Source organism: Natator depressus, chromosome 15 (genome assembly GCF_965152275.1).
Source record: "Natator depressus isolate rNatDep1 chromosome 15, rNatDep2.hap1, whole genome shotgun sequence".
In the NCBI taxonomy this organism is placed as follows: domain Eukaryota; kingdom Metazoa; phylum Chordata; order Testudines; family Cheloniidae; genus Natator; species Natator depressus.
This window is the reverse complement of record NC_134248.1, coordinates 3445502-3466407: the sequence shown is the minus strand read 5'-3', so window position 1 is coordinate 3466407 and position 20906 is coordinate 3445502. Positions and strand designations below refer to the sequence as shown.

General features: G+C 50.1%; 1 protein-coding gene across 10 annotated transcripts in view; it reads right to left on the bottom strand.

Moving 5' to 3' along the window:
- Positions 1-18985, bottom strand: part of LOC141999602 (uncharacterized) — a 34437-nt gene extending 15452 nt beyond the window's left edge. For 4 of the 10 annotated variants that reach the window (XM_074973213.1, XM_074973217.1, XM_074973212.1 and 1 more), the window contains exons 1-11: positions 18797-18985; positions 16775-16861; positions 15129-15350; positions 14523-14570; positions 13955-13977; positions 12522-12634; positions 12212-12244; positions 10621-10709; positions 9818-9944; positions 4924-5037; positions 4052-4552 (exon numbers count right to left, since the gene is read on the bottom strand). In XM_074973213.1, coding sequence (XP_074829314.1) covers positions 4052-4552; positions 4924-5037; positions 9818-9944; positions 10621-10709; positions 12212-12244; positions 12522-12634; positions 13955-13977; positions 14523-14570; positions 15129-15350; positions 16775-16861; positions 18797-18859 — 1420 coding nt within the window. In that variant the 5' untranslated portion in view covers positions 18860-18985. Of the gene's footprint in view, positions 1-4051; positions 4553-4923; positions 5038-9817; positions 9945-10620; positions 10710-12211; positions 12245-12521; positions 12635-13954; positions 13978-14522; positions 14571-15128; positions 15351-16648; positions 16709-16774; positions 16862-17792; positions 17917-18796 lie in introns of those variants that run through there. The other 6 variants (XM_074973209.1, XM_074973210.1, XM_074973215.1 and 3 more) reach the window with 6 other exon arrangements.
- Between the last annotated feature and the right edge of the window lie 1921 nt (positions 18986-20906).

Here is a 20906-nt window from a genome sequence, read left to right as displayed (position 1 = left end):
TGGTCAAGGAGAGGGAGAACTGCAGAAACCATAGGCGTAATTTGACTTCTATATTTGGGGGAAGGCTCTATTCAGGCCAACAGTGCAGTGCGGGGTGGGGGGGGGGGGAATTCTGTGCCTGCCCACAGGGGCGCCATTTCAGATTGGGGGGGTAGAGGGGGGAAGGTGTAATTTTAACCGTGATTCCAGGGGCTACTTAGGCAACTGAAAACTCTGGTATTTTTGCAGATGATAACTTAGAAATCTCTGATAGGAGCACTGTATCTAATTCCTATATCTAGAAAGAAAATTAAATAAATATTAGACCCACTCAGCTCTAATACTAACGTGTTCTGACATCTTGTGGCAAGTCAGTTATGGGACACTGGTTGGCTTTAAAATTGTAATGTATATTCTTACTCAGATACGCTTACTGAAGTCTGAAGGGACCATCATGATCATCTAGTCTGAACCCCTGCACATTACAGGCCACAGAACCTCACCCACCCACTCCTGTAATAGACCCCTCACCTCTGGCTGAGTTACTGAAGCCCTCAATTCGTGGTTTAAAGACAGCAAGTTATAAATAATTAATAATTTAAACTAGTTTAAACCTGCACGTGACCAACACCCCATGCTGCAGAGGAAGCAAAATCCCCCCCATTGTCTCTGCCAATCTGTCCCGGGAGAAAATTCCTTCTCAACCACTAATATGGTGATCAGTTAGACCCTGAGCATGTGGGCAAGATACACCAGGAAGATACCTGGGAGAGAATTCTCTGTAGTAACTGTCTCCAGCCATTGGGGATTTTTATTACAGGCAGCCGCCAATGGGCCACACGCCATTGTAGACGGTCCTGTCATACCATCCCCTCCATAAACTTATCAAGCTCAGTCTTGAAGCCAGTTTGTTTTTTTGTCCCCACTGCTCCCCTTGGGAGGCTGCTCCAGAACTGCACTCCTCTGATGGTTAGAAACGTTCACTGAATTTCAAGCCTAAACTTGCTGATGGACAGTTTATATCCATTTGTTCTGGGGTCCACATTGGTGCTTAACTTAAATAACTTCTCTCCTTCCCTGGTATTTATCCCTCTCTGATGTATTTATACAGAGTAATCATATCTCCCCTCAGCCTTCTATTGGTTAGACTAAACAAGCCAAGCTCTTTGAGTCTCCTCTCATAAGGTAGGTTTTCCATTTCTCAAATCATCCTAGTAGCCCTTCTCTGCACCTGTTCCCGTTTGATTTCATCTTTCTTAAATATGAGAGATCAGAATTGTACAGTAGTCCAGATAAGATCTCACCAGTGACTTTTATAATGGTAGTAACACTTCCCTCCTCTACTGGAAATACCTCGCCTGATAGATCCTAGGACTGCATTAGCCTTTTTCACAGCCACATCACATTGATGGCTCATAGTCATCCTGTGATTAACCAATACACCCAGCTTTTTCTCCTCCACTGTCACTTCCAATTGATAAGTCCCCAGCTTATAGTAAAAATTCTTGTTGTTAGTCCCTAAATACTTGACCTTGCACTTTGCCATATTAAATATCATTGCATTTCTATTACTCCAGTTTACAAGGTCATCCAGATCTTCTTGTATGATATTCCGGTTCTCCTCCATATTGGCAATACCTCCCAACTTTTGTGTCATCTGTGAATTTTATTAGCACACTCCCACTTTTTGTGCCAAGGTAGAAATAAAAATGTTAAATAATAGTGGTACCAAGACCGATCTCCGAGGAACTCCACTAGTAACCTCCCTCCAGCCTGACAGTTCACCTTTTAGTATGACATGTTGTAGTCTTCCCTTTAACCAGTTCCTTATCCACCTTTCAGTTCTCATATTAATTCCCACCTTCTCCAATTTAACTAATCATAGAATCATAGAATATCAGGGTTGGAAGGGACCTCAGGAGGTCATCTAGTCCAACCCCCTGCTCAAAGCAGGACCAATCCCCAACTAAATCATCCCAGCCAGGGCTTTGTCACGCCTGACCTTAAAAATATCTAAGGAAGGAGATTCCACCACCTCCCTAGGTAATGCATTCCAGTGTTTCACCACCCTCCTAGTGAAAAAGTTTTTCCTAATATCCAACCTAAACCTCCCCCACTGCAACTTGAGACCATTACTCCTTGTTCTGTCATTTGCTACCACTGAGAACAGTCTAGAGCCATCCTCTTTGGAACCCCCTTTCAGGTAGCTGAAAGCAGCTATCAAATCCCACCTCATTCTTCTCTTCTGCAGACTAAACAATCCCAGTTCCCTCAGCCTCTCCTCCTAAATCATGTGATCCAATCCCCTAATCATTTTTGTTGCCCTCTGCTGGACGTTTTCCAATTTTTCCACATCCTTCTTGTAGTGTGGGGCCCAAAACTGGACACAGTACTCCAGATGAGGCCTCACCAATGTCAAATAGAAGGGAACGATCACGTCCCTCGATCTGCTGGCAATGCCCCTACGTATACATCCCAAAATGCCACTGGCCTTCTTGGCAACAAGGGCACACTGTTGACTCATATCCAGCTTCTCACCCACTGTAACCCCTAGGTCCTTTTCTGCAGAACTGCTGCTGAGCCATTCGGTCCCTAGTCTGTAGCGGTGCATGGGATTCTTCCGTCCTAAGTGCAGGACTCTGCACTTGTCCTTGTTGAACCTCATCAGAAGGTGAATATATGAATAATTTCTCATATCAAATGCCTTACTGACATCCAGGCAGATTAGATCTACTGCATCTTCTTTGTCTAAAAAATCAGTTCTCCAAATCTATAATTACTTTCTATCATTTAGACTTTGTCTACACCACACAGCTTTTAGCTAAAAGCCGTGCAGTGTAGCTGCTATTTGTCAGCAGGAGAAAGCTCTCCCGACAACAAAAAACATTCACCCCTCATGAGTGGAAGCAGCTTTGTCCGCAGGACGACAAAGCGCTGTTCACACCAGCATCTTTTCGTTGGTAAAACTTCTGTCATTCGGGGCGGGGGGTGCGCGGGGGGAGGGATTAACACCCCTGAACGACAAAAGTTTTGCAGGCGAAGTTCCAGTGTAGACAAAGCCTTAAGCTACTTGCTTTTTGCAGTTTACCAAGTTTGGAACAGATCATTTAACTTTAGGAAAAAGAAAAGGAGGACTTGTGGCACCTTAGAGACTAACGAATTTATTTGAGCATGAGCTTTCGTGAGCTACAGAAGTGAGCTGTAGCTCACGAAAGCTTATGCTCAAATAAATTGGTTAGCCTCTAAGGTGCCACAAGTACTCCTTTTCATTCTGCCAGTTGTGTGACCAAACAGCCTTCAGGAAAGAGAAAAATCTACATCTCACAGAGGTATAAGACATTTTCCATTTCAGATAGAATGAGACTCTAGAGCATGTTACATCTGATGTCTCAGAATGAGAACCACACATTTTCACGTTGCATTTTCCTTTGATCCACTGAAATCTGATTCACTCAGCGCTCTCCTTATTATTGAGTTGTGTTATTTACAAAAGTTTTAGCATCATGATAATGGTTTGTCTAGACTAGGAAAAGTAAGGGAGGTTAGGACAGGTTGAGGGAAAACATGTTAGCTCCCCAGACTATTGTACTTGGGTCATGTCAGCGCAGAAAACAGAGTTGTGATTTTACATCTAGATAGCTCACTCGAGCTGGCTAACTGCAAAAAATGCTAATGCAGACAAGGCCCACATAGATTTTAACATAATGCAGCTAACTGAGGTCATTTGTGTTCCCCACACCTGGGGCTGATGCACATTCCCAGTTAGAGGGACTCATACTCCCCCGACTCATAGAACAAAGCAGCTGACAGAAAGGGTTTTTGGGGATTCACCCCAAAAGGGGTAGCTGCAAAAAGCAGAACCGCACAACTCATCTGGGGGAGCTGAGACCACAGTGACGTAAATGGCACTAACAGCCTTAAAGGCCATGTGTGGGAAGTACCAAAAATATTAAAGAAAAAAAAATGTATGTTTTGCCAGCCCTAGACAAGGATTTTATGGTTTTTATCTCCCTGGTGGATTCTCTGTTTATAAATAAGGTGCAACTCCAATGGAAGCTTTTTCTGCACTCACAGCATTCATAGGGTCTCTGTCTCCTGTGGATCCTCTGATGTCTCCTCAGGTCTGAGCAGTAAATGAAAGCTTTTCCACACTCACAACATTCATAGGGGCTCTCGTCTGTGTGGGTTTTCTGGTGTCTAATAAGGTCCGAGCGCCGAGTGAAGTTTTTCCCACACTCACAGCATTCATAGGGTCTCTCTCCCGTGTGGATTCGCTCATGGTGAATGAGGTGTGAGCGTCTACTGAAGTTTCTCCCGCACTCAGGGCAAATGTGTTTCCTCTTTCCCATGAGGATTCTCTGCTGGGCTGTGGTTTCCTGGAGGTCCTTGTGATTTTCCTCACAATTGATGGATTTCCCCATTTTCTCTCCTGGCTGGTTTCCCTGCTGCCTCTTCTCGTGACTCCTGGACACGTCCCCTTTCGTTCTTTGTGATACTTCCCAGCGCGTTTCCACATGCTCAGCATCTTCCTGCTCTGGATTCTGCTCCCCGTTCTCACTCACCATCCCAACTGCTGAGACACAGAGAGAAACCTCAGAAGCAGGAATGGAAAAGGGGAGAGGAAACCAAGGGTAAGTGCTGGAGAGAAGAGGGAAATATCAGAAAATGAATTTCCCCAAACCCTTCCCCAAAGGGGAAAGAGGAAGGGATCAATTCTGACTCCACATCCCAGCCCAACGTTCAGGATGAAGGGAGGTTAGGAAGGAAGCTATTGCCACGAGTCGTTCAGGATGGGAAAGAAGCCTCAAGCGATATCTGCCCTGAGGACCTGACACCTGCTGGGGGACAACCCGGAACTCAAAGAGCTCTCAAGGGCTTGATAGGGAATTCCAGCTGTTTTCTTCAGGCCCAGACAGTATCTGAGTTGCTCTAATGACTCCTCACCTGTGCAGGTTTCTCTCAGAAGCTCTCTTTCCTCAGAGCCCTGGAGATCTGAGACCCACAGCTCTTCCCCTCGTTCCAGCTGGGACATCACCTCAGGTTTGGAAACTGGTAACCCTGCTCAGATGAAGGAAAACAAGTGAGATCAGGTGAATTCATAGCTCATGTGTCACAAAGAGCCTGGCCTTTTTTTAACCACTGCTTGTTTTAAAGCACCAAAATTCTGGAGCTAGCTCTCTGTGTAAGGTGCCAGACACTCTGCCTATAAGGGGATAAACTCTCCAACGCTCTGCTGGCACACAGCCAGACATTCCTGATCAAAGGGGCTCCTAAAACCCAGGGAAAGTAACTCCACATCACAGAAAGCCATGGGGAAATCACCTTAGAACTGATTCCTACCGACAGAGAGACCCAAGGGCTATGAGACTGTCACAAGGAAACTGGGGCTGGCGAGAATGGGCTGGCGGAGCTCAGCGCAGTTAAGGGGATATTACTGTGTGTGGTATGCCAGGGGTGTTAGTTATCAGGAAAGCACATGCTGAGAGTTAGGGAATATAGCGAGTCAGATGTAATGGAAAGGAGTATGAAAATCCCCCAGTGTATGGTGAAGGTTATAAAGTGACAGAACCACGGAAACGCAGGGTGGAAAGGGACTTCAAGAGGTCATTTAATGCAGCCCATGCACTGAGGCAGGACCAAGTACACCTAGACCATTGCTGACAGGTATTTGTTTAAGCCAGTGGTTCTCAACCTGCAGTTCCCAGGCCGTTTGTGGCCCAATCAGCACACAGCTGGAGCCCATGTGACATCCTCAGGGCCACAGAGGTAGTATATATATTGTGCGGATGCAACCCACATAACACATAGAGAGCTGCATATGCGGCCCATGATGGTAAATAGGTTGAGAACCACTGGTCCAAGCTGTTCTGAAAAGCTTCCAATCACGGGGATTCCACAATCTACCTTGGAATCTTGTTTCAGAGCTTAGCTACCCTTGTAGTTACAGGTTTTTCCCTAATGGCAAACCTAAATTGCCCTTGGTGCAGATTAAGATTGAATATGATCTTTCAACCAGCTGTGCCGCTGTAAGGTCTCCCATGTAGAGCTCTCCTGCTGGTAAAATAAAACCAACCTCAACAAGGGGCAGCAGCTTTGTTGGCAGGAGCGTGTCTCTCACAGACAAAGCGCTGTCCACCCCGGCGCTTTTCATCGGTAAAACTTTGGTCGGTGAGGGGGTGTATTTTTCACACACCTGACCGACAAAAGTTTTACTGCCAAACGTGCAGTGTAGACATAGCCTCATTAAGTATCTTTAACAAGGGGAACGATGTTTGCCCTTCACCAGTTCTCTGGGACCTCACCTGTCCTCCATGAGTTCTCAACGATAATTGCTAATGGTGCTGAGGTGACCTCAACTAGTTCCTACTGCAAAATAAAACAGCCTTCTGCACACCAAAGGAGCGTTTGTCACTGTACACCACTGATCTCAGGCTCCCAAAGGTGTCTGCACTCAGCCTGATCTGTGGGGTAAGCACAGCGGGTATGGCGGGTATGGTAGCCCAGGGCCCGGTTGAGGAGAGGGAGAACTGCAGAAATCCACTCCAGGAGACGGAAAGGCATGAGGCTGACAACTTGCTGAGGGGGCCACTTAGAGATACTGGGAAGGGGACAGAGGTGTAGCTAGCTCTGTCACTCACTAGGATACTCACTCCCCTTCTTCCCACTGCCCTCAGCCCTCCCTGCTGTGTGGTACTGCAGGGCCACCAGCACCCCATCAATTTATTCCCTCTACGGCTCCCTGTTCTCCCTTCTCCTAAGAATAGGAACCTCACACCGTCTTCTATGAGTGGAATGGCCCAGCTGACTCTCACATTAAAAACTATTTAAAAGTTGAGTAATCTAACTGCTCTGAAATCCACGTGCGTGCTCAGATTGTCTTGACATTTGCTATGGGTATGCAGGGCATGGATAGTGGTTTAAATTTTGTGTTATTTGAGCAAGGATTTCCTGAAATTCCCTCCCAATCCCACCCACCCCTGACCCCAAAATCCCCTTATTCTTGCAACATTTTGGACACACCTAGGCTGAATCTGTCCTTCCATTTGTCCCTCAACTGATCTGTCACTTGGCATTTATATCAGCTAGTACATGGCCTCCACTGCCTCTCTGGGGAAACAGTATTGAAAAAGTTAACTGTAGAATTTGGAATTTCAGATCACTACGAGTGAAACTGATGAATCGAAGAGATTGAAAATCATATGCAGAGGAAGACTCAGACTCTTAACCACAGAGAGCTTTTTGTCATAAGAACGGCCATATTGGGTCAGACCAAAGGTCCATCTAGCCCAGTATCCTGTCTACCAACAGGGCCCAATGCCAGGGGCCCCAGAGAAAATGAAAAGAACAGGTAATCATCAAGTGATCCATCCCCTGTCACCCATTCCCAGCTTCTGGCAAACAGATGCTAGGGACATCCTGGCTAATGGCCATTGATTGACCTATCCTCCACTCCACGAACTTATCTAGTTCCTTTCTGAACTTTGTTATAGTCTTGGCCTTCACAACATCCTCTGGCAAGGAGTTCCACAGTTTGACTGTGCATCGAGTGAAAAAATACTTCCTCTTGTTTGTTTTAAACCTGCTGCCTATTAATTTCATTTGGTGACCCCTAGTTCTTATGTTATGAGTAAATAACACTTCCTTATTTACTTTCTCCACACCACTCATGATTTTATACACATTTAGCATATCCCCCCTTAGTTGTCTCTTTTCCAAGATGAAAAGTCCCAGTTTTATTAATCTCTCCATTCCATTATTAATCTCTCCATTCCAAGCCATTCCATACCCCTAATCATTTTTGTTGCCCTTTTCTGAACTTTTTCCAATTCCAGTATATCTTTTTTAAGATGGGGCGACCACATCTGCATGCAGTATTCAAGATGTGGGAGTAACATGGATTTTTATAGAGGCAACATGATATTTTGTGTCCTATTATCTATCTATCTCTTAATTATTCCCAGCATTCTGTTGGCTTTTTTGACTGCCGCTGCACACTGAGTGGATGTTTTCAGAGAACTATCCACAATGACTCCAAGATCTCTTTCTTGAGTGGTAACAGCTAATTTAGACCCCATAATTTTATATGTATAGTTCGGATGATGTTTTCCAAATATGTATAGTTCAGAATATGTTTTCAAGCTCTCACAGTATTTAGCTGTCTCTAGGAGACATGCTGTGGCCAGTACAGCAGTAACTGTTGTACAGGAGGTCTGATTACATGACCTGACTTCTGGCCTTTTAATGTCTGAATCTATAATAGCTATGAGGAAGGACTAAAAGAACATGACGTTGTTTGTGTTGTGTTCCACAGACTGGAATACCAGCACTGATCTGCATGCCCTGCAACTGCGCGCACTCTGTCAGCTGTAGCTGTAATTGGACGGTGGAGGAATTAGTTGGAGCAGCTTTGCAGAGCTGTGACATGAAGAGAGGTGCATGTGAACCTTGAAGGACCAAGTTTGCCTCATTTCAGGATGTGTTGCAGGCTGTGTCAGCAAATGTGCACAAGGGTGTGTTCTTGCCATGAGGGTTGTCAGCACTCCGGTGGCGTACATGCCAGTTCTGTCCAGGGCTCAGTTAGGGGTTATCATAACCATACAGCTAAGGGTAGCCTAGAATTCCTCCTTACTTGTAAGGGGTTAAGAAGCTCAAATAACCTGGTTGGCACCTGACCAAAAGGACCAATGGGGAAAGAAGATACTTTCAATCGGGGGGGGGGGGGGGGGGGTGTGTGTGTGTGTGTGTGTGTGTGTGTGTGTGTGTGTGTGTGTGTGTGTGAAGAGACTTTGTTTGTGCTCTTTGTTTGTGTGTTTTCTCTTGGGACTGAGAGGCCCAGGCAGAAATCCATCTCCTCCAAACAATCCTGAGCAAGTCCCTAATATTACAAAAATAGTAAGTAAAGCCGGGCAAGGCGTGTTAGGATATCTTTTGTTTTAGCTTGTGAATTTTCCCTTTGCTGTAGGGAGGTTTATTCCTGTTTTTTGTAACTTTGAAACTAAGCCTAGAGGGAGTTCCTCTGTGATTTTGAATCTTTTGTTATCCTGTAAAGTTATCTTCCATCCTGATTTTACAGAGGTGATTCTTTTACCGTTTCTTTAAATAAAACTCTTCTTTTAAGAACCTGATTGATTTTCAGCATCCTCAAGACCCAGGGGTTTGGGTCTGTGATCACTTGTAACCATTTGGTTAGGATATTCTCAAGCCTCCCCAGGAAAGGGGGTGTAAGGGCTTGGTGGGATATTTTGGGGGAATAGGAACTCCAAGTGGTCCTTTCCCTGAACCCTTGTCTAAATCACTTGGTGGTGGCAGCATACCGTCCATCCAAGGACGAATAGAGATTTGTGTCTTGGGGAAGTTTTAATCTAAGCTGGTAGAAATAAGTTTAGGGGGTCTTTCATATGGGTTCCCACATCTGTACCCCAGAGTTCAGAGTGGGGAGGGAAGCCTGACAGGGGTACATGAAGGCAATGACTCAGAAGGAATCCTCAGGGGCTGGGGGTAAAGAGGTGGAAACATTTTGCAAGTTGGAGATGGTTTGAGTGAAGTGGGCTCAGTGTTCGAGTGTTGGCCAGGGGTGTAGGCAGCTTCTGTTCTTTAGGGCAAACCTACACCTGAGTTTTACCTTATCATACAGAAGATGTTAGACTTTGTGCTGTACAGCTCCTGTGCTCTGCTCCCAAAGTGTTCTCTAGCAGCAGAGGGTAGAAAGCTAGTGTGTGTGTCACTGGCATGTCAGGGTGTTGCTGAAACTGGGAAGAGTTAAGGTTGTATTATGGAGATGATGTCAACTTTACCTCTTCATTTCCCCTTCTAATAACCAAGGGAAAGAAATCCTTACCCAGCGTGGTCACCGTCTCATAGTTCTCTTGCATGACATCCCAGTAGAGGTCTCTCTGAGCAGGGTCCAGCAGAGCCCACTCTTCCCTGGTGAAGTACACAGCCACCTCCTCGAAGGTCACCAGACCCTAAAAAAACAAGAGTCCCTCACTCAGCACCTGCTACCCCAGTCACAACCCACTAGTCACGGGGAAGCAGGGCCAATCAAATGGAAGCTCTGGGAGGCAGGCAGCAGAGTACGACCTGCACCCTCTGAAGAGGCATCAGGGTGAGGGGAGAAAGAGAGTCCCTCATTCCACCCAGCAGACAGAGAGGAGCAGGATATTCTCATGCCTCATACACCTACGAGCCAGAGACCGATATAGGGGATGGAGCCCTTTGAGGGGAATCCAAATACCCTCCTCACTGCCAGCAGCTGGATGTAAGGGGATGGGGCATCTGCCCTAAGCCACACCGGTGGGTGCCCCCTTCATATCTCATAGGAGTCATTGGTTAGTAGGTTCCAGCTTCATCACTGGCAGTCTGATAATTTCCCCAGCCCTGCCCAGGTGGGTGTTTCCCTGTTCCGTAAATAGGCCAATTTCCTCCCTCAACCCCAATGGATCTGTTCCTAGAATGTGAGCCTCAGGTTAAACAAGTCCCAGCAGGTTTGTCACACTCTGTCCTCCTCCTTTTCTCCACCCTGTGGATTTCCTGCCCCCTCCCACCTCCAAACTAAACTCCCCAGAAGCTCCCATCTCCTATGTGTTTACTGCCCCTCACAGTCCAGAGGGAACTCATGAGCAACTCTCTCATAATCCCTACCTGAGCCAGCTCCACAGCAGCCATTTCCCTTCCACATCCCCTGGGAGGCTGGGCCCATCTGGAGTGAAACGTGGATGTTGTTCTGCAGCCTGCCAGGGTGAGAAGGGGGATTGGAGAGATTTCAGAACCGGCTTTAGATAATTTCACAGCACGTTCCCCCAGGCTCTTTCCCTGCAGAGAAATGTTCTAGGCTCTCCTACAGGCAAAATACTCAGTCGCTTTATTGCAGTGCAGACCCGAGCCTTCCCACCAAGGCTAAACCCACCGAGAACCTTTAACACCCGACATGGTCCCCGAGGGCAGCACATTCCCCCAGCAGGGTGGGATCTAGGCAGAGGCAGGGACTGGACAAAATCTGTCCAGTGCTGAGACAGAAACTGGATATGAGTAGGTCTGGGCGCTTGTGACCTCTCTCCCCACTTAGTTCTCCTCAGTTTCTCTCTTCCCTCCCTCTACCGAGGTGACTTGGTTACTGTCTATTCATGGAGGCCTTCACTATCCAACAAGTGTTAAGGAAATTTTGGATCCAATCTTTGTGCTTCATCCTCATCTCTGCTAACCCCTGGTTGGGTTTCAGTCTCTCTGGCTGTGACACAGACACACCAGGGAAAGGGTCACTGGGCCCAGCTGCTAGCTGCCCGATTTCACAGCTGGGATTCTAAAGTAAGGAAAAGATTTTTGAAATGGGGGTTTTATGGGACTTCATTGTCCTTTGGCTCAGCCCATATCTTGTATAGCAGCTAACTGCTCATTCACAGTAGGTCCATACACACAGTAATACCCTCTTCCCATTCATAGCCAATAGGGATATAAGATAATGAATGATCTAGTCTGCTGTTTCTCAAGCAGTGGTTCACAACCCCAAGTGGCTTGCGACAGGCAATCAGATATTATCTGTTTTGTTACGATCTAAAGGAAAGAAAGTCTCATTCTCCCACTTCCTGCCACTTTTAAACTTCAAGGTCAACTATTCTCTGTCAGCCTCATGAGACACACGCACATCCAAGTCATGTAGGCTCAGCTTTTATACACGTTTTATTCTTACTGTCATACTAAACGTAAGGGATTGGACCAAAAAAAAAAAAGGGGGGGGGGGTCAACAATGGGGAAAGTGTGAGAAACACTGACACACTCTAGCAGCTCCCTTCTCATTCACAATGATCCCAGATGCAATCTCGGGCTCTCTTCCCCTTCACGGCCAGTCTGAACACAGAAGACCAGCCCCATCTCTCATTCAGGGTCAGTCTCTATTCAGAGTACAGCTGGGCTCCACCCCCTCCTCATTCCTGAAACTCAGCTCCCCCCATGTGACCATGTTCAGTCACTCATTAAAGCTGTCAGATTGTTCAGTGACTGGATGTTTCGTCCTTGTCTCACCCTATTTCACATCAGTCAGAGTGCTGCTCCTCTCCCCACAGGGAAACACACCCAAGATCAGGATTTACTTTGAATCCCCTTCAGATGCCACAGCAGGAGTGAATGGGACAGTCACAAGGCTCACCCTGTTTCACACTGTTCAACAGCTTCCAGGTACACTAACATGGTGATTGGTCTGAAATCTCTGCATAGCCCATCAGAGACAGAAACGTACCTGTGTCACTCCCCAGCTCCAGTCGCAGAGTCTCTAGGGGAAGGAGAGGATGGGAGAGGTGAGAATTCAGGCCCTGGCATTCACGGGGTTGTTCCTAGTGGTTATTAAGGTAACTCCTGTTTACTATGAGATAGTGACACAGACCGCTGCAGACAGAGCAAGCCCCATGGGGTACTCCCCTGGGGAAGGGTGACTCACTGAGCTGGACTGTGAAATGGAGCTCAGGATCAGTAACATTGCTAGATCCCCAACTCCTCCCCAGGGCAATTCAATCTAACCAGAGGAGATGCCACCCCAGACTCCAATTCACCTTTGAATCCCCGCAGCACCTCTTGCAGGATGGCACTTTTCAGAGAGAAATCGCAGAGCCTCTTCTCCAGCTCCACAAACCCCGGCTCTGGCTTCTGAAACTTCCTGTCCTCCCTGGTAAGGAAAGCAGGAGGGAAGAGAAATGGGCCCCAGCCCCAGAAGTCCCCAAACTCCAGGAAACCTGGAACTGAGCTTTGTAGCCTAAAATGATCACGGTTCTGGTGAGTCACCTGCCCTCAGCCCTGTGCTCTCCATGGGCCCAGAGAGAAAGGACATGAGGAGGAATGGAGACAGGTTGGGAGCTTTCTCTGGGACACTCTCCTTGCCTGGCGAGCTGAGTGACCTCCCACACTGGGTTACTCCGGTAACAAGGGGCACTGGCACTGGGATTATGGGGAAAGGGAGGAGACATGGACTAAAGAGTGGGCGTCTCTCATGCTCACTGAGGCCCCAGATGGAGGCCAGGTCTTCAGCAGGGAATGAGCCTGGGCCCTTTAATGCCAAGAGCTCTGAGCCTTCAACAGAAGCTGTAACCCTGGGGTGTCCAGCTTATATGGTGAAGATGGCCATATTCCACTTCCTGTTATGGTCAGTGGGTCATGACATCAATTTAGGACTCTGTACACTGCTCCATTCCTGGCAGGACACTCCCTGCTCTCAATGGGAGACCCACATACCAAGGTCAAGGTGAGAGTCTGCCCTTTGTATAGGAAATAAACTTTTGAGTTAGTATCACTCAGTGGGAACATTCCCCCTCCCACACCCGCTAGGGCTCCTGCTATTTCTACTCTTTATTTCCTTTCCTTTCCACCCTCCTTTCTCTATTTCTCTCTTTTGTCTTTGTATCTCCCCTCTGTTCTGTCCTTCCTACAGAAACTCCCTGTTCCCACCCCTAAAGGGCTTCACTTCCACCCCCTCCCCATTCCACCTGCTAGAGTGATCAGCCATGGAATATTGAATGTTAACATTAAAGTGGCATCATTTCAGTTGACACGCCAATAGGATTAACAGAGGACGGGGGGAGTTCACAGCCGTCTGAGCCAAGGCTTTAGGCCGTTGCTGCAGACAGACAGACAACAGTGTGTCCATTTGCATTTGGGAGGGTTTCTTTGCAACCATGAAGAATAGAAACTTACTATAAAATTGAAAGCTGAGTTTCTGCACAGTGTGAATATGTGATGTGGCCACATAAACAGATCAGACAGGCAGGGTCTGGCCCATATGTCTGACAGCGCTGGTGTGACCTCATTAGCTGTCAGATAGTAACAGATTCTTCCCCCTGGTGAAGCAGCCACTAGTGGAGATGTGGTCACAGGCACTAACACTGCAGGGGCAGGGGGAAGCTCCAGCTTTAGTGCAGTTCCCAAGCATAACTGAGCACCAGGGGGAGAAGGGGAGGGGGAGGAGAAGAGTGAAATGGAGCCAGGGACTTACCTGCTCCCAGTGCTTCCAGCACCCTGAGAGGGAGAGAAAGGAGATGCAGTCAGGTGGGGTGTCCAAGGCTGGGGAGACCTCCTGCTCTGCAGGGCAGTCACCATTGGAGTCTTGGGTGTTTGGAGACTATCAGACACACAAATTCATGTCCGGAGAGCAGCTGCCACCCCCCAGGGATCCCTGCTGGGATGTCGTCATCGGGGAAAGTTTCTGCCCATGCACTTTACAAGGAAGAAAATATGCATCTGCCTGGAAAGTGAAATTCCCACTAGTGCTGAGAGTCCCACAAGCACCCTACTCCTTAAACCCATTCACCTGGGGTGTTGTAGGGCCTTACGCTCAGTACCAGCGTTCCCTCTAAGCTGGGCGGCCATGCGAGAGTCAATCAAGTACCGCACACTTGATTAGTAGAGCCACGCACATCCAGCGACTTGTGTTTAGGTGCCCCTCTGCCCGCTGCCATGCTTCTCCTGCCCTCTGCCTTGGAGCCCCTGGCCAGCTGCTCCCGGGACCCCCCTGCACTGGTGCTCTCTCTCGCCCTCTCACACACTGTCTCTTTCACACTCACCTCCCAACATATACTTGTGTTATTGTTGTTGTTACTTCTTGGTACTTCCTGCAATGCACATATATTCTCTGTAATTTTATTCTTTCAAAGTGCTGTTATTTTAGTTTTTTGACTGGTCTATGCAATGCATAATTTTTATTTCTCTCATGCTTAAATTTAATTCTTTGAGTAGTAAGTTCTAAAATGCCGAACTTGTCCTAGCTGAAGTAATTATCCCTATGGTAACTTTTTAAAAATATATAGTACATCGAGGTTTTTTGTTTCTACTGGTGGCGCACATCCGCACATTACCTCGATATCGGTGCACAAAACAAAATCCATTCCACACATGGATGGAAAAAATTAGAAGGAACATTGCTCAGGACGTTGGCATGGCAGGGAAGGGATGTCACACTCAAGCCCAAATGCATTTAGACATGTACAAGGCATTTATTGTGTGACCTTGGTCAGAGCTCTGCCCCTCTCCCTCCCCCCCATGCCTCAATTTCCCCATTGTAAAATAGGGACCTTGCCCTGACCCCCCCCTTTGCAAAGAGCTTTGGGGTCGAGGGCTAAGATGCTCCTAAAGAAACACTGCATATTATCATTGCAATAACATGGTCTGACCTGCAGGGATTGGCTCAGCGGCTGCTGCCCCTTCTCTCCTCCTCTCTCACTGACCGCAGAAATCTCTCCAGAAAGTCTGCAGAGGCCATGATCCCTTCTCTGGACAATGGCTCTCTCTAGTTCTTCCAACTGGGACAGCAGCAGCTGCTCCTGCTCCTCCAGAAACCCCTGCAGCTCCTTCCATTCCCAGATGATCTTCTGCCTCTCGACTTCCATCTGTTTCTTCAATCACAGAGAAAGGGCAGATCAGTCACAAGGGAGAACCATAAATGTGCCTCTTGCAGATGGAGGAGTTATTTACCAGAATCAGGGTGGATCTGATTTAAATCAAATTCATTTAAATCATGATTTAAATCAGTAGTCAGGAAGACTCGATTTAATCATGGATTTCTACATAAAAGTACATTCTTGTTGGTTGTTGTAACCTTAATACATATTCTTCACAACTCAGAGATAGACGTAGGTTTCATTTTTAGAAGGTACACACTATACATTTTTAAGGTGATGTATTTTGAAAACTTTTCATGTCAGTTTTACAGCTATATCAGAAAATGAATGATTGGTTATTTCATTTACCAAAGGTAACTGAAGCAGATATTTATGAAGTCATTGGGAAGTGAACTATCTCCAAATTCAACTGGTTAATCATTAAATATTTGAAGGATTTTCTTGCCATGCTGTATTAGGAGGAGAATCTCACCAGACAGACATTTAAATTGTTTTATTTAACTATTTCTCACCCCTATATATTATTTATTTATTTAAAAACATTTTTACTGTTCACAAGCACATTATCTCTGGAGACACAAATCCACAGTTTGAGAACTGCAAAACTAAGCATCTGTGATGGTATCTTCGAGACTGAGCACTGAGTCCCATTGGGTAGATAGAAAGATTAACCTAAATAATCTATACAGGGGCCCCTGGAACCCCATAAGATTGGGTCCCTAATCCATGAACTATTGGAACTCATTTATAAAACTTTTCTTACACATTACATGAATATATTGTCTCATACTATAGAATTAGAATTTATAATCCCTATTCCATGATGAGATACCTTTGAGCTATAATGTATCTTAATTAAAACTATCTTTAGATAGGTTTTTTCCTCAAAAAGCATTTTATCAAAAAAATCCGATTTAAATAAAAAAAATCCAATTTAAAAAAAAAATTAAAAAATCATTGATTTTTATCCACTCTGACCAGAACACAGGATCTCCTGCAGTGGGTGATGGGAAATTCATTTAGGCCAGGAACGGGGGAGGGATCAGGGCAGGGATGAGCTGTACATCGCTACCAGAAGAGACTTTTCTCCCCAAAATCTCATCAGATTGCCCTGAGCCAAACTCTCCATCTCTGCAGCCCACGTTTCATCTCCTTCCTCCCCATCTCCCCTAACTGCTATAAAGGAACTGTAACATCCAGACAGCCTGTGGACAGGATCTCTGGGTTAACACACAGACTCACACTTTCCTGCACAGCAGCCTCTTGCACCCCAAGGACATCATGTTACTCACCTGCCTGACCCTGCATGCTCCCTGGGCTCCAGTGGGGATGGTTTCCTGGCAGGACGGGCCCCACATTCACAATGTCACTCAGGGCACTGTGAGCCCAGGCAAACCTGAGGGGCAGGGGGCACTTACCAGCAGCTCCTCACTTTGCCGCTTCTCCTCGGCTTTGGCTACTTCTCTCTCTTTTCGCAGAGGGGCCAGACACTCTTCTGGTGCCTCCTGGAAGAAGCAGGGGAGAGGGTTACAAACTGCTATAAACGGCCTCACAACTGCGAGACTTCAAAGCCCAGCCTGCCCTGAAGATGCCCAAGCGGAGTCCCTGGGATCCACTTAGACTGTTTTTTTCCAGGCAGGTCTAGTTCAACCACAGCAAGGAAGATCCAAGAGGGGCTGGTGAAAGGGGGAGCATGTTTTAGAGAGAAAACACAGGACCCCTTGGTGAACATCCCCCCAGCCACACCCACATCCCTAACAATTAACTTCAGACATTCCCCCCACTTCCCCAGCTGCCACCCCCAACCCTGCCCAAGTGCTGGATCTAAACATGCCCCCCCCCCAATATCCCCCAATCCCCAGCTCTGATCCCCACACACTGACACACTCCAAACAGCCCCAGCCCTTCCTCACAGCCCGGCTCTGACCCCCAGACAGTGGTGAGCTGGAGCCGGTTCACACCGGTTCGCTAGAACCGGTTGTTAAATTTAGAAGCCCTTTTAGAACCAGTTGTTCCGCAAGGGATAACCGGTTCTAAAAGGGCTTTCAAATTTAACCAGCCAAAAGTGGCGCCTTAGGCGCCGACTCCATGGGTGCGCCAGCCCTGGAGCACCCAAGGGGAAAATTTGGTGGGTGCACAGCACCCACCGGCAGCTCCCCGCCCCACCCCTGGCCCCAGCTCACCTCTGCTCCGCCTCCGCTCCTGAATGCGCCGCCCCGCTCTGCTTCTCCGCGCCCCCTCCCGGCTTCCTGCGAATCAGCTGTTTGCGCGGGAAGCCGGGGCGGGCTGGGAAGCAGGTGGCGGCTTTGCACTCAGGCCCAGGGAGGTGGAGATGAGCTGGGGTGGGGGGGCATGAGGCGGGCCGCCCGCGCCGCAGCAGATAACCCGGGGGGGGGAGGGGGTGTCGCAGGGGAACCGCTCCCCACCCCAGCTCACCTCCACTACCCTCGGCCGGAGTAGGAAGCCGTCGCCAGCTTCTCAGCCCTCCCTGGCTTCCCGCCGAACAGCTGATTCACAAGAAGCCGCGGGGCGCGGAGAAGCAGAGTGGGGCGGTGCGTTCAGGGGAGGAGGCAGAAGCGGAGCGGAGGTGAGCTGGGGCCGGGCGCGGGGTGGGGAGCTGCCGGTGGGGGCTCTGCACCCACCAAATTTTCCCCGTGGGTGCTCCAGCCCCGGAGCACCCAGGGAGTCAGCGCCTAAGGTGCCACTTTTGATGTGATCAGTGAGGGGAGCGGCCGCTCCCCCTGCTCCCCCCTAGCTACGCTCCCCCACCCCTAGAAGCCAGAGGGACCTGCCGGATGCTTCCTGGGAGCTGCCCCAGGTAAGCACCGCCGGGACTCCCCACCTCGCCCCCCAGCAGGTGCCTCTGGCTCTTAGGGGCAGGGTGGGCACCCACTATGGTGGACCACGAGACCCTCCTGCCCGGTTATGGGGATAGTCAGGGGACAGGGGAGGATGGGGCAGGGGTCCTGGGGGAGGGGGGGGGTCAAGGAACGCGTGGGGTATTGGATGAGGCAGGAGTCCCGGGGTGGCGGGGGTGGCCAACGACCCCCTCGTGGGGGTGAAGAGGAGGGAACCGGTTGTTAAGATTTTGGCAGCTCATCACTGCTCCCAGATACACCCACCCCCAGCTCCCCGCTCCCGGGCCCAGCCTGGGCACCGAGCTCCGCAGCCGAGCCGCGCTCCGGGCCCCTCCCGGCCCAGCTACCCCCGGGCTCCCTCGCACCGGCCCCGCAGCAGCGGCTGCCCCGCTCCGCTCCGCGCTGCCCGGGACGCTCGCCCGGCAGCCCCTCTCCGGCTGCGGGGAGCTCGGGGACCCGGGCAGGGGGCGAACCAGGCAGCCGGGCCCGGGCCCGGGCCCGGGCCCGGCCCCTCCCGGCAGGAGCGTGTCCGCCCCACGCGTGTCTCCGGCCCTGCCCGCTCCGCGCTGCCCCCGGGCCCACCGCGCTGCTCCGCGGGCTGCGGGGCTGGAGCAGCCTCCGCGCTGCGCTCCCGGCCCCGGCCATGGCTCCGCTGCTGCAAACACAAAGGGGACAGGAAGGGGCGGCTCCTAGCCGGGCCTGGCCCTGCCCCCGGCGGGCCCCCGGCAGGGTACTTGTGACTCTCGGTGACGGGAGCTGCTCGGGCGCTGAGCCCCGCGCCGTGCCAGGGAGCCGGGGCGCTGCCCTGTGCTGGGTCCGCCCTGCAGCTGCTAACAGCCGCCTGCGCCAGGCAGTGCAGGGATGTCCCTTGCGGTCCCTTCTCACCCTGTGATTCTCTGTAGGCGCCACTATCTCCCCCCTTTCTCTCCCCTCATTGACTCCTTCGGGGTTCTGCTCACAAAGCCCCCCATTTCCTCTCTGATGGTCACTTTTCCGTTCGTCTCACATTTGGGATATTTCCCCAGCCATTTTATCGGCAGCAGGCTGCCCTTGTTGGGATGGGAAATGGTTGCCCTGAGTCAGCCCCTACACAGGCAAGGGGTCAGTGGGTGACGCTTGGGCGAGCCCTGAGACAGGGCTGCCTCCAGGTGGGAGTTGGAGCCGTGTGGGTCCCGGGGTATTAGAGAGACAAGGTCGGGGAGGTGATACCTTTTATCGGACCAACTTGTCTCTTTCCCCCGCAGACGCTGGTCCGATAAAAGAAATGACCTCACCCACCTGGTACGGTGGGAAGCTGCCTCTGCAGAGGGTGCTCGTTCCCTGCCACCAACAGGGCCTGGAAGGGATACAGGATGCTCAGGGTGTACGCGGGTCCTTGCTGTCTGGTGTCCGAGAAGCACCCTACCACTGTATTAACCCTGCCCATTCCCATCACTGATTTCACCAGGAGTGTCCCCAAACCCCCTGACAAATGCTCTGCACCAGGGGTTACTTCATCCAGTGCTGAGATGGAGCCACCTCTGGGGGGGATCCATGGTGACCGTTACTTGTCAGCATCAGGGCATAGAAACGTTTATATTTGGGCTCCACCATTATCCTGTTAAGGAAGCATCACCCCAGCTCCCTACCCCTGTGCCTCTGCTTGTTTGGCCAGGGTGGACTGAGCATGCTCAGTAACGTCTGCAGAAGCCACTGCCCTCGCTCCGCCCTCACTTGGGTTTAAAATCTGCTGCCTGCTATTCCCTGGGGCTAACAGGGGGACAAAGGGGTAGGGGGACCAGATGTCCCGATTTTATAGGGACAGTCCCAATTTTGGGGTCTTTTTCTTATATAGAACTCCTATCACCCCCCCACCCCCTGTCCCGATGTTTCACACTTGCTGTCTGGTCCCCCTACACAGCGTGGGGGGATGTGCAGGGGGCAGAAACTCACTGTGAGGGGGTCAGACAGCTGGAGGCAGGGGAAGATGAGGGGCTGAGGCGCAAAATCAGGAACAAGGGGCAGGAGCCAGGATTACGAACTGGGTTGAGGAGGCACGGCCCGAGGGCAAAGCCCCATCCCAGGGAGGGACGGGAGGGCAGAGGGGCTTTTTTATTTCCCCTCTCACACAACAGGACAGCTCAGCTTCCCAGGGCCGTGTCCGTAAAGGCACAGGGCATCCCACAGGGCATCCCAGGCAGCGCCTCTCTATCAGATACAACCTACTGAGGAGCTGCCGGAGACTTCATTCAATGAAATATTCTACATCGGGGGGGACAACTTTTTGGCCCGAGGGCCACATCGGAGTTGTGAAACTGTATGGAGGGCCAGGTAGGGAAGACTGTGCCTCCACAATCAGCCTGGCCCCCGCCCCCTATCCACCCCCTCCCACTTCCCCTCCCCTGACTGCACCCCCCTCAGAACCCCCAACGCATCCAACCCCCCCTGCTCCCTGTCCCCTGACTGCCCCGACTCCTATCCGCACCCCTGCCCCCGACAGGCCCCCCGGGACTCCCACGCCTATCCCACTGCCCCCTGCTCCCTGACCGCCCCCCACAGAACCTCTGCCCCATCCGACTGCCCCCTGCTTCCTGTCCCCTGACTGCCCCCTGGGACCCTCTGCCCCTTATCCAACCCTGCTCCCTACCCCCTTACCATGCCACTCAGAGTGGCAGGACTAGCAGCTGCGCTGCCCGGCCAGAGCCAGCCACAC